Source organism: Micromesistius poutassou, assembly GCF_964030765.1.
Source record: "Micromesistius poutassou genome assembly, contig: SCAFFOLD_5873, whole genome shotgun sequence".
In the NCBI taxonomy this organism is placed as follows: Eukaryota; Metazoa; Chordata; class Actinopteri; order Gadiformes; family Gadidae; genus Micromesistius; species Micromesistius poutassou.
Window position 1 is genome coordinate 1 of NW_028178693.1, and position 13,799 is coordinate 13,799.

At 50.0% G+C, this 13,799-nt stretch overlaps 1 protein-coding gene and 1 long non-coding RNA gene across 2 annotated transcripts; one reads left to right on the forward strand and one right to left on the reverse strand.

The window, feature by feature from the left end:
* Positions 1-669: 669 nt before the first annotated feature.
* Positions 670-8,173, reverse strand: LOC311373483. Its single transcript, XR_014642295.1, has 3 exons — positions 7,182-8,173; positions 1,714-1,883; positions 670-953 (listed from the first exon to the last, which is right to left on the reverse strand). It is a non-coding gene; the product is annotated as an uncharacterized lncRNA (long non-coding RNA).
* A 440-nt stretch (positions 8,174-8,613) lies between these two features.
* On the forward strand, positions 8,614-12,935 carry LOC311373484 (E3 ubiquitin-protein ligase Hakai-like). The gene is given in 8 exon segments (XM_084490245.1): positions 8,614-8,721; positions 9,528-9,692; positions 9,948-10,054; positions 10,258-10,341; positions 10,492-10,518; positions 10,520-10,558; positions 11,038-11,111; positions 11,617-12,935. Coding segments are annotated over 8 exon segments (1,590 nt in total). The 5' UTR covers positions 8,614-8,708; the 3' UTR covers positions 12,698-12,935.
* Positions 12,936-13,799: the final 864 nt, after the last annotated feature.

The following is a 13,799-nucleotide window of genomic DNA, read 5'->3' on the forward strand; positions in this document are numbered from 1 at the left end:
CAGAGCGAGGAACACCCAACGTGAGCGCGGCTGCTGCTGCTGCCAAACCGCACAGCGCGGTATGGCATGACTGTCTATCGAAGGCTTTAGGGAGGACGAATTTGTAAAATACCTTTTTGTAAATCTGCCGTCATGCAAATTTGAAACACGCAATGATGTCAACTAGCTCAACTGGAAGAGCGAGGAATTATCGTGTTAGGAGTCAAGTGGTTTAAAAGGGGACATATTTTACCACCAGGTTAGTGACCAGGTGAGCGTGAAACGGCCGTAACAAGCCGTTTTGAAAATCTGTCTCTTCTGACATCACAGGTGGGGGGCGTGTCCACCTGTAACGCGCGCTGGACAGATCAAGTCTACCAGCCTACCCCAGTGGACCGTAGCAAACGTTGCTCATCTATCCGTCACTTTAAACCGCAAAAGTTATAACAACAGTTTGTTGTTCAAACACGACCTCACGTTTTTTTTTTTTTTTTAAATCATTTACGAACAAACGCACGACACAATTCAACACACGCTTAGAACCTCCCACCACCACCACGACACGGCTAGAGGCTCCCCACCATCCCCGGGGTCCGTCAAGACGATCGCGGCGGTGAGGTTCACGACACCCCCCGGCTCCCCCCCACCCCGCCTCCACCCCCCCCCCCGCCCCAACACGGACTCACTTGAAGCGGCTGCGCTCCTCCAGGTCGGTGGGCGGCTCCGTGGTGATGAGCCGCACCAGCTCCTGCATGCAGTGGTCCTGGGAGAGGAAGAGCAGCAGACGGCGGTTCTGGGCCTTGCACTCCTGCAGCACGTCGTCCTCCTCCATCAGCTCCCGCAGCGTCACGTCCTCCCGGTCCAGCAGCTGGTCGATGTGGGAGGTGGTGTGGAGGTCGAACTTCCAGAACATGGCGACGGCGGTGGTGGCGGCGGTGGAGGAGGAGGAGGCCGCCGGGGCGGGGGGCACGGCCCTGCCGAGGTCACATTCGCCGGGGGAGAGGGGGGAGGAGGAGGGGGGGTAGGGGAGGAGAGGTGAGGGGTGGAGGGAGGAAAAGTTGGATGAGATGGATAAGAGTTGATTCATTGTGGGTTGTTTTTTTGTCGACCGGGAGTAGCCCGCCTCCGCCGCCGTCGCCGTCGCTCCAGTCATCTGTTACACCGATTTGAAAAAGCTGTTGGTTAGCTCCAGCTGTGGAGATGCTAAATGAGGAGGCCGCCAACAAGCCATTAGGCTGAATTTGATCATGAACAACAGGCCTTGTGGCGTGCTGCACGCTACCATGTCCATCTTTCCACGTACACGTGTGTGCACGTGTGTGTGTGTGTGTGTGTGTGTGTGTGTGTGTGTGTGTGTGTGTGTGTGTGTGTGTGTGTGTGTGTGTGTGTGTGTGTGTGTGTGTGTGTGTGTGTGTGTGTGTGTGTGTGTGTGTGTGTGTGTGTGTGTGTGTGTGTCAATTAGCCCACGCAGACCAGCGTCTACAGCCTTTGCGGAAGAACGGACGACAAATCCGTGAGAGCTGTGTAGACAAAACTTATTCAGCGCCTATGTTCAACCCTCAAGGGCTTCGTCAAAAAATAAAAAGAACACAAAAATAAAAAAACAACCACAGTCGAGACACAAATAACATGCTGAGGTATGGGTACTTGGGGTCAAGGTACCGTTTCCTCCCAGTGACGGTGGCGGGGGTGAACCTGAATATGTGGTGTGAGTGTGAGCGCCGCTATACGTACCAGTGGCTGAAACGTGGGTATCTTTATTCACACCTCCCACGCGGGCAGGTAGGCATCGGTGTTTGTGCAGACGGCAGAGAGTGTGGCGAGGCCCGGCATTTATCAGCATGGGGCTCCACTCAGAACATAGGCCTCGTTAGAAGATGACGCAGCCCAGGGCTCACCATAACCTGGAGGGGGGGGGGGGGGGGGGGGGGAGAGATAGAGTAGAAGAGGTTATTACCCCTTAGTGCTGTGGTCTTCAAACTGTGGGGTCGCAATCCACGAGTGGCTCCCGGTAGGAGACTCAGCAGGTTTGACTTTTTTTTTAAACCGGAAGGTTGCTAGTTCGATTCCCCGGCTCCTCCTAGCCGGGTGTCGAGGTGCCCCTGAGCAAGACGCCGCACCCTGACTTAGGCCTGGGCGATATGGCTGAAAGACATATCTCGATATAACGTGATCATGTTGATCGATAGATAACTATTGATAATTTTAATGACCTAAAAAGACTAGGAATTACCATGCTGGATTTAAACACTTCTGTTTAACACTTATATAATATATATATTTATTATTATATGCATGCATGCATATCTTGTCCAGGTCATTTGCATTGCATTAGTTTGCTTGAAGAACTGTAAAGGACGCATACTGTATTCAAGTACATTAGAGAGCATGTTAATTTATTACCATTCTTTAGACTTTACTATTTATTTTACTATCCTACAGGTGGGTCACGCCATACAAAGTGTTTTTTTCCCCCTGCAAACACTCCCTAAACAGAAACTCAGAGGAGGTTTCAGGAGGAGGTGAGGGGTGAGTTCACATTGTAGTCATAGGTATGTACGTTCTATTCTGTGATTCATGTAAAATGGCTCGATTGAAAACCGGGACAAAGTGACTCCGTTCCCAACAGGCGTGAGGTGAGGAAAAGCATTGTTACTCTCTGTCCTTTCACGAGTCGACAATAAAGAAAAACAGTGGGAGAGTCTCGTTCTTTAGTCCCCGGGGTGATATTCGGAAGAAAAGAAAAGCATTAAACTAACAACCGCCATTTTATTGACTCAGTACAAAGTTTTGATTCAGCACGCACTCCTCACTGTAGCTAGCCAAACAGAGCCACATTTCAAGGTTCAATGAAGTCGCCAAACAGTCTTGCATTGTAAAGCCCTCTTCTGCATGACACGCCCCCCCCCCCCTCCCCCCCCCGCCCCCCCCCCCCCACTGTGCTGCTCAGATTCATGTTCCGGGGGACGGCCTTTCCGGAGTCCGGACTCCGAACGAGGCTGATGATCCGCCTCACATTTCTCTCATTTCAATGTGTCATTCGGGCAATCTCACGTCTGAGACTTATCAGACCAATTGGGTGCGCCCGGAACCAGTGTACCAGTCGTGAAGCGGGGTGAGAGAGGTGTGTAGAGGTGTGTAGTGTGTGGTGTGTAGAGTGTGAGGCTGTAGAGGGATTACCAGGGAGCCCCACGGGTTAATGAGGCCTCATGCAAAGAAAGCTGTCGACTCTTTACTCGTTACTTTAGTTATTAGTCACACACATGTGATGTTAGGCCGGCTATATACCTATTTCAATAAGCAGAACGCAAAACAGGTAAATGGTGATCCATTAAGAACGGAATATAAACGGTGTTACTGAACATTAGAAATATGAATAAAGCTATCAACTAAAAGTATTTTAAAAATACGCATGTATAACTAAAAGCACACACACCAGCAGTTGTCATGTTAAGCCTGACGTTTGCCCACGTCTGTCGTGAATCAAGTAGCAATGTATTTTCTGATGTTTCCTCTGCAGCCTAATTACCTCATTAGAACCTCCAACAGTACTAACTGGGTGTGGCTCTGTCCCTGGCTGCTATTACAATTAACAAGTTTGCCTGGCACCAGATGTCCCGAGAGGAGCGACTGGGTTTGGTGCCGCACTTAAGTACGGCTGTCCCATGATGATACTTACTTCCAGATTGACGGACGAAAAGTTAAAGTAAATAAAGTTTGATGACTTTTTGAGGATGATCGCAATGTGCCAACGAGACTGAAATTATTCTGGTGGGAGAAGCAAATTAGGCCCCTGTGGGTCCAGCCGAAGCGGTTCCCGAACCCTTATGGAACCGAAAGTACACACAGACAATGCTGGATTATGCCAACTCAGATCAGGCTTCGGGTTTCAATGTAATACTTCCTCCGACTTCAGGCCCGGGCCGCCATCAGTGCAGTCTGGAGAGGGGAACTAGCATTCAAACATCCCTTACCACAACGATTGCGACAACTAATCGATTGGCATATATACTAATAACAAAGCATAACAAAGTCGAAACCTAACAGACTGAAAGGTATGAATGAGGCTCTTATGCGTTATGCCTTATCTTTGGCCCTGCCAGTCCCACCGCCTGCTCATCTGTTGCGTCTTCATAGAATGCTGGTTTTATGAATGAGGTAAATGACACCCTGCAGTGCTGCGCCCATGCAGGGACTTGCCCCCTGGCATTATCGCCTAACCCGTCCTGACAAGTAGCAAACATAAACGCCAAAGCCTGATCAGGGCTTTGGATCCGTACGCAAAGTTACATGGAACCGAGTTGGCAGCGGCCACTTCCACTAATACTCTGGCCTGGAGCCTTTGTTGTGGGTGGGCAGCTGCCTCATCAAGTTCTTTTCTGAAACACTATCTGAGCGTACTTCACACACATTTCCTTCACAAAAAGGTATCTTTCCAGCTATCTTATACGTGGGACACATTAACAAAGTATTAATTTAATCAGTTGATATGGATAAGTTACATGTTAGTATTCAAAATAAACCACCCGTAGCCCTAATAAAAAGTGTTTGTAGCAGTGGTTATTAGCTTGGTAAATACGATGACCGGAGTACATAAAACCACGAAGGAGGTCAGTGTCATGTGGATCACAGTATATTTAGGAGGAAGATCCAAGTGAGGATCTAGTCTCGTTGGGGGGGGGGGGGCCCGTGTCAGCGTTTAAAGGGCCCTAGGTACCCACGTGTGGGGGCCAAACTACCAAAGACTTCAGACTTGGGGCCATGATGTTTATTATCCCAAACATATTTATTAGATTAAAAAAAAAAAATAACAGTATACTTTTGGAACATCCACAACTAATGAGGAAAGTTGCTGGACATTGTCTCACCAAACCACATTGTGTCGAGCACAGATTAAAGTGACTGCCACCATGTTAGGGTAAGGTGAAAGTGGTCTAGCCGAGGGTGCGGGGGGGGGGGCACGCCCAGAGGCCACAACATGTTTTGGGTGCCTAGAGCCACTAGGCAACAGTTACCGTGGAGCACTCCTAACATACCAATATCACTACATCTAGACCTATATATCTCTACGGCTTAGCGGAATGACTCTGAGAGAAGAGCACAGGCTATGCAAAGGCTTGCAACGCTCCTGGTTCAAAAAGAGTACAGGACTGAAACAAAAATAGTATAGCATAGGCATGACTGCTTTACACCAGAAACAAAACCACAAGCGTGCTCTGAGCACTGAACTGCCCTCAAAACTTATATCAGTCAAGGGTTGTCACCACGTCTTCCGCTTCCAGCACCGCGATCTACCTCATTACTGACTGACTTCAGAAAAGTTGAAAAGCAATGCAGACTGAATACCGACGCCATACAACTATAAAACGCATAGGCCATTTAAATACATTTGAATGTTGTCTAACTATTCAAGTTAGTAAAGGTTTGCTCACTTGGTTACTACGGTCGCTCAGGAGCACCTGCTGTTAAGGCAGTGGTGAAAAGGGTTGTATGTGCTCATTCTACAGAGAGGCCCAGGGAAGAGTTTATGTAATGTTCGACTGTCATCATGGAAGTACGGCCATGTAGGAAATTCAAGAACTTCCTCCATTTTTCAACAAGCCCTACAAAAAAGACCCTGAAGTGTTTTGTAATTAGGCAAATTAAATGATGTTCCTTGTTCCTTTTAACTGCTTATTTGATAACACCATAGTAAGCTGATTTGATAACACCATAGCATGCAATACTTGTTGGGTGTTCCAGGGGAAATTTAACACTGTCAAAAAACTCAGATACTTTTCCTGGGAAAACCTGTATGCATTATGAGGAAACAATTTACTGGCTCTTGAAATAGAACATTTTTCAAATAATGTAGATATTTACCCAGCAGACATTGCTTACTAGACTTGCACAACTTAGACTTTGACACACATACAATGTCACATATGTTGCACCCATTTCCCTTCCTATATTTTGTAATTTATTGGTTAAGACACGAAGTCCAGAAGCACAAGACATGTAAAGTGATCTGCTGTGGCCTTGGCATGCTGTGCTGTGCGCACATCAACTGGCATGTGGTGGGAGCTCAGATTTCCATTGACTTCCAACTCCAGATGAGCAACCGATAAATGACGTCCTGATACTCCTCGAAGCAAATCAATAAACACAAATACAAAGTACTCTTTAAGCCACGGCCATTGCACAGAGACATTATGCAACACTAACAGGCCAGTTAAGAGACTCTTTGGCCTGAGCAAACGAACGAGGTCCGGCGTTAAAGGGGCAGTGAACCCGACATCATGTCCGAGAGAGGACACTCACCCAGCGCCTTTCACGTACTGCATCGTTCATCACAACGCGCCTACACAACGACAAGCACGAAAAAAAGTATCCCAAAGTCGGCGTGGGAAGTAGTAACCATATGAACTCTCAGCCCCAGAACTCCTTATTTTAAACGTCATAATGGTTTGACTTGGGGGAGCTGAAACTGGGAGTGCACGTTGCACTTGACATGCACAGTGCATCCCACACGCACACCATCCTTCAGTTGTCAGGATGGGGAGACATGTCAGTCTCACTGAAGGAGATGTTGTGGCTGCTGCTGCTGCCTAAAAAAAGGAGGTAGCCGCAGGGCAGACCCCGCTGGACGGGCGAACTGTGAGACTCTGGTAGCAAAGTTAGCTCATGAGCTAGCTGGTGGTGGTGGTAGCAGCAGCAGCAAGGGGGCTAGTCGCTCGCAGGATGACACCCAGGCTGGACCGGGGGGGCCAGCATACACGGGTCCCTCCCTTGGAAGCCCGTGTCAATAACTAGGCGAAACAGCATGGCGTGTGATCATATCACCACCAGGCGATGCAGGGGGAACCAAGTTAACCCGCTGGTGGTCAGCGTTCAAGTCAGGCTAGGTTCTCCCAACTACGGTTCAACTTTGTGATGATGAAGCAATAAGTGTTTTCAAAACTCAAAACCCGGGGGTCTCCGCGGCACTACGCCTCGACCAGGACACACAAAAACTCACCTTCCAGTCAGAGTGTCTCGCCGGTTGTGGCGGTCGTCGCCCCCGGTGGGTGAGCGGGTGGTCGGTGGTGGAAGCGGTACTAAGTTAGTGTTAGCTCGCTAGCGGCTAGCGAGCTAACACTAACTTAGTACCGCTTCCACCACCGACCACCCGCTCGCCCGCCGGGGGGCGACGACTGCCAGGACCCAGGGCACACAAAACTCACCTTCAAGACAGAGGGATCTCCCCGGCTGTGGCACTCGTTCTTCGGTCTCGTTGGGTGAGCGGGTGGTCGGGCGAAGAGGTACTTAAGTTGGGGTTAGCGCGCTAGCGGCTAGCGGCTAGCAGCTAGCGGTATGTGTTTTGTTTTGAAGGGTCAGTCTGCGACAGCACGCGCTAACTTAAAGCTAAGCTAACCTCTAACTCTTAATGTTCTCCGGTGGCGCGCGGTCACCGTAACACCGGACAGCTCGGCCCCCCGCTTCTGGAGATCAACCCACTTACGGTGTGTGCTTAACACACGGAATCATGTAAAAAACGGGTCTAAGTTTAGCATGCAAAGCAGGAAAAACTCAGTCATATTTTTTCGAATCAAAATGGCGACATGGTCCCGGGAGCGCGCAGCAGGCTACTTTGCCCCCGGGAGCGAGCGCTCTCTTTTTTTATTTTTTTTATTTTTATTTTTTATAAAACGAGTGTATGCTGAACTCTGAGAGCTCTGCAAAACATTTTACCACACACACACACACACACACACACACACACACACACACACACACACACACACACACACACACACACACACACACACACACACACACACACAGAATGCAATACCATGTGTCAATTTCAGAGACAATAGTCCATATATTTATTTAGGAGTTTAACGTCTATTTGATTCGATTAGTCGACTTATAATTCCTAATACAAGTTGAGAGCAGCCTCAGAATCAGTGTCAGGTTTATATATCAGCACACACAAAATATTTGTGTAACAATGGCGAAGAACAAAAAGCTGATTTATTAAATGTAGATAGCTGGGTTATATAGCTATATAAAAAAAAACTGAGGTCAGTTCAAATAATCAATGAACTGATTATTAACTTATTAACTTAAAGCCTATGGTTGGTTTCACGATGACATGATAACTTATTTTGAAACCATTACTAAAACAGAAACTGACCCAACCCTTGCTCACCCCATGAGCCCATATCAGGAAAGCTAGTTTGACAAACACAAATCAGCAATCATCAGATCAGAGATATTGTAAACATTATACCATTACCATCTCAGCTGTCATGTCATAGGGTTTCGTGCTGCCAACCTCAGATTTTACGCAGGACTGTCAAGCCTATTCTGTTTGCTACATTTAAGGAGAAGATTGTATGTAAAAAAATAAATAAAAAAAAAACAGTTTGCAAGTAACAAGTGTGTGTGTGTGTGTGTGTGTGTGTGTGTGTGCGTGTGTGCGCGCGCGCGCGTGTGTGTATGTGTGTGCATGCATGTATGTGAATGCGTGTCTCTGTGTGCGTGTGTGTGTGTGTGTGTGTGTGTGTGTGTGTGTGTGTGTGCGTGTGCATGCATGCACGCACGTGTGTGCGTGTGCGTGTGTGTGTGTGCGCGCGTGTGTGTGTGTGTGTGTGTGTGTGCGTCTGTGTGCGCGCGTGTGTGTGCGTGTGTGTGTGGCGGGCCCCACCGCTTTCCTCCTATTGCCCTCTTTGGCCCACAATGCACCGCGTCTTCTCGTCGGGATCATGGACCAAAGTGGTGAGCACCAGTAGTGGCTAGTAGTTCTAACTATCCCCGTTTTGTTCTATTTACTCACTCCGCCGCATGCATACCTCATTTAATGTGTGTACGGGATAACACACGTCTAACGTGTATTACACATCCCCGCTACGCAATCTCTTCACCCCAGAGAGCACCCTAAAGGCTAACGTCACTAAACGGGTTAGCCTGCCTGCTAACGCGGAGCTAGGTGGGGGGGGGAATTACAATCCAACCCATGGCCGAAAACGATGCGGGAAGTCATCCGGTGACAGGGTGAGGGTTCGCCCAGCGGGGAGGGGGGGGGACCCTCTTTCCAAAGCGTGAGGCGTCATTCCTCTCGGTGTACTCGTGGTTGTAAACTAACATGGGGAGGTGTAAACCTGGAGTAATCTCCACAGTTAGCTCCGTGGAGCCCGATGCTAAGCTAGCTGGTGATCCTCTTCACACCGCCGCCCCCCCCGGGACGTGTTGCGCGTGGGTGGCGGCGGGGGTCTGATGCTGCTTTTAAGTCGTTTATTGTCACGGTGGTTTATCCCAAGTGTTGGGATGTTTGTGTGTGTCACCATGGATGGATGGAGTGCAGTCTATAAACCCGCTAACATGCGCCGTTAGCTGGCTGGCTAAGTGTAGTTTTCACGCCACAACAACTTTTCCAAGTCTTTCTTTCTGGGTACAGTCGGTTCATTCACGCCAGGCACCAGTTTCTTAAAGGTACCCCAAGGCATGTTTTCGGTAGACACGACAGCGAACGATTTGACAAGTGTGTGTGTGTGTGCGTGTGTGTGCGCGCCCGCTGTCAACAGACAATGATCTTCAAGGAAGCGACGGCTCGGGTAACCTCGGTGGCCCCGACGTCCGCCGGAGAATCCCCATCAAACTGTTGTCCAAGCAGCCAGTGAGGAGCAAGCCCCCGGTTCGCCCTCAACGGACCACCGGCAGACCTTCGAAAATCCCACCCGGAGAAGAGGGTAGGCTGGGCATGGCATGATTAAGTCATTTTTCGTCTTTTCACTTTCACCATTTTGTTATGAGGTAGCCATGGTTGAGCTTTGATCAGGCCATCGGACACTGCTGTAAAGGCTTTAACAATAGCTTGGGTTTTGTAGTTATTGTGGTGTTTTACCAATTTCAATGCATCCTGCAGTTCTCTCCGTTTGGTGTTGATGGTTGTACTTTCGAGATTGGGCCCTGGCTCTAATGTGGGGTCATGTATTGTCTTCCAGAAAGCTTTGGCTTCAAGCAAGAGGAGAGGTTTGATTGTGGTGCCAAGGCTGGAGATGTATTTGGAAGTCAAAGAAGATATCCCCAGCAGATGTTTTGGGACTACAAGGTACGATGACCATGTTTGTTCTTATCAGCTCTTGATGGAGCTCTTGATGCTATTGGTTTCATCCACATAGCCAAAAGAAATTGTGCCGGATGAAATACTTTCATCGGGGTTACTTAACAATGCTGGTTATACTCCTACCTTGGTGTGTGTGGGTGTGGGTGTGCGTGCGTCATGCTGCTAATATAAAATCATCTTTCCACCAGTTGAATCTAATCGGAGAGAAGGATGACATACCCGTTCACTTCTGTGACAAATGCGGCCTTCCTATTCACCTGTATGGACGAATGGTAGGTGCAATCTACACGCTATCTAAAAGATTCACCTTAAAGTCATAATCTCGAAGATGTTCATGTTGATGGTTGCTCAGTGTCTTATTGCCGAATGAGATGACACAATTGTGATTGTGTCATCACTGATAAAAGCCCTTGCATTTGCAGTATTGTGAATGTTACGAACTGGGTGTCAGGTGGCGACATTCTCGCGAAAAATCACAAGCGGCCCACAGTAAGTGACGCCTTTCCATCACCCAGCAGGGCCAGTTCCGCCCGAGATGGGTGGGCGGGCGGAGCTACTGTGTGTGACGCGGTGTACTGTTTCTACCGGCCTCCAGCTGACGCTGCGTGTAAACGGTTACTATCTATGGCCGAGAAACGACAAGAATGACGGCACGAGACGATGAAACGTAGAAAAAAACCAAGGGTGGAAGTCCAAAGAAAAATAAACCGATTCGACGTTCGTAGTAACTGTCTCGGGGGGGGGGGGGGGGGGGAGGGGGAATTCCCGCTGTGCTTTCGTGTGTGCTGGTGTTGTTTATGGAGGCAAGGCAAGAGGCCAACTGCCAAAAACACCTTCGATTACGGTCAATTACTATAGGTGTCGCCAAAGAGAACGAAACGGAAACCTTCGAGATTACCACTTTAACGTTGAAGAAAGTTATGCCTGCCAAAGGTTTGACCCCTGACCTTTCTGCTCTGCCTCCCCAGATTCCCTGTAAACACGTCTTCTGCTATGAGTGTGCTCTGCTTCACGAGAAGAAGGGAGACAAGATGTGTCCCGGGTAAGAGACCTTCTATCCATACAACAACGCAAAGAAATACCACAGAATCATGTTGTTTTTATGCAAAGCTTTAGGACTATTTTAAGTTTTGTTGAGATGGACAGGTATATTAATAAAATAAGCATCTTTTGAGTTCCAACTGGGAGAAGAATGTATTCTCACTTCATTGTCAAAAGCTTAGGATAAAAGCATCCACCAAACGGCATTTAGTTATATTTATTAGTTTCACCATAGAGTGAGCACCAGTAGTGTCTAGCCGTCTATAACTAACCCGGTTTGCTATATTTATTCACCCGTCGCATTATCACCTCAGTTTAATAATTCTACAAGATTACTTGTGTCGAATGTGTATTCGATATTCACGCTACGAAATCCCTCCACCCCAGAAAGCACCCTAAACCGAGCGAGGGAATTACGATCAAAACCATTGCAGAAAACGCTGTCCTGCCCGCGTACGTCTCCCTGTGCGTCCTAACGTCCGTCCTAACGTCTGTCCGTCCCCCAGCCTCACCATGTACAGCTGCACGGACCAGGTGCAGCGCATCGAGCAGTGCCAGCGCGGCTCCCTCTACATGTGCAGCATCGTGCAGGGCTGCAAGCGCACCTACCTGTCGCAGCGGGACCTGCAGGCGCACGTCAACCACCGCCACATGCGGGCCGCCAAGGCCGCCCTGGGGGGCCGCCCCGACCCCCTGCACCTCCCGCCGGCCTCCGACGTGCCCGACCGCTTCCGCGTGCCCCCGCCGCACCTCGCCAAGAACCACGTGCACCTGCCCGCCCAGCTGCAGCAGCAGCAGCAGCAGCAGCAGCAGCACGGGGGTCACGACCCCTACGGCCCGCCCCCGCCCGCCTCCCACGACGCGCCGCCGCCCTCCTCCGCCCTGGGGCCCGAGACGTTCCGCATCGCCACGGTGACCACGCGCAAACACAGCAACCTCATCACCGTGCCCATCCAGGACGACTCGTCCGGGCGCGACCCGCTCCCCGGCGGCCCCGGGTCGGCGCAGCAGCAGCAGCAGCAGCAGCAGCCCCCGCCCCACCACCACCCGGGCGACTACCCGGCCCAGCCGCCCGTGGTGTCCCACGCCCACCACATGATGGCGCCGCCGCAGCAGCACTACGGGCCGCCGCCGCCGCCGCCGCCGCCCATCAACCACCCCATGCAGCACCCGCCGCAGGGCGCCGGCACGCCGCACATGGTGGTGTACAACCAGGCCCCGCCCCCCATGTCCTCGGCGCCGCCGCCCATCAACGCCGGGCCGCCGGGCCACATCATGGGCCAGATGCCCCCCTACATGAACCACCCGCCGCCGGGGCCGCCGCCCCAGCACGGCGGCGGGCCCCCGGGGAACGCGCCGCCGCCGCCGCCCCACCACTACAACCCCAACGCCATGCAGCAGTTCCCCGAGGACCAGGCCACGCTCAGCCCCCCCTTCAACCAGCCGGGGGGGCTGAGCCCCGGGATGTGGCCGGCCCCCAGGGGCCCGCCGCCGCCGCCGCCGCGCATGCAGGGGCCCCCGCCCCAGGGCCAGATGCCCGGCCCCCACCACGGGGACCAGGTGCGGTACAGGAACTACTATCAGTAAAGTCGGGGGGGGGGGGGGAGAGGAGAGGAGAGGAGGAAGGCCCTATCTCCACACCGCTGGTCTCATAATGTGATAGTGTGCCTCAGGGTTTTAGGATGTAGGACTGACCTTTTTGATGTTTAAAAACAAGTGGTGAATGTGTATGCGGTGCACATTTTTGAGTTCCCCCGTGCACAGTGCACTCGCCCGACACGCGACAGACTTGTAAATGAAACAAATTTGCTTCCCCCCCCCACCCCCCCCCCACCCCCCCCTGTTCTTTATTTTTTTTTTTCTTTCTCTTTCTTTTTATAGCTTATAGGAAGTATGTCTGTATATATGTCGACCGATTTCATGCATATGTACATTGAAAGACGTTAAGTGTCTAAATAAATTTTTAACTAATGATTTTCATGTCACCTGTGTTTTAATGTGGTTCTACGGAGACATTTCTGTTTAAAAGAAACGAAACGTGTTACTTCCATGGTTGTATTTTCTTTAGTCACACACACACACACAACAGCTATGTAATGTGCATAAGCCGTTTGTTCTTTTGTAGATCACTTTGTGCTCTACACAAAAAAAAATTTGATTAACCAAAATGGAAACCTTTTGTAATAAAATTTGTTTTAAAGTGTCATTAGCTTCCATTTAAAAAAATATTAACGAGAACATTCTAAAAGCCTTTACATGAAGACAAACAGGATCTGGCAAAACGAAATATACATTATTTATAGTTCCTTATCGTAAGATAAATTACACATTACCTGTACATTAAATTGGTCAAATTCATTATGTGAAACTAGTATTCTGGTGTCCAGCGGTTTGTAGATCAAACAATGTACAACGTACTGCAGTTTCCTTGTCTAAATCAGTCAGCGGCCCCTGATGTCTAATGGCCTCCTACAGTCTGCTGACAGCCAACTGAAACACACAAGCACATCCCACAGTTGGAACCAGACCTTTAAGGGGACATACTATACCACCAGGTGTGCGTGTGATTAGCCGTTACAGGCTGTTTTGCAAATCGGCCTCTTCTGACATCACAGGTGGGCGTGTCCACCTAGATGTACACTGGATAGATCAGTCTACCAGCCTACCCAATGGACTGTAGCAAACGTTG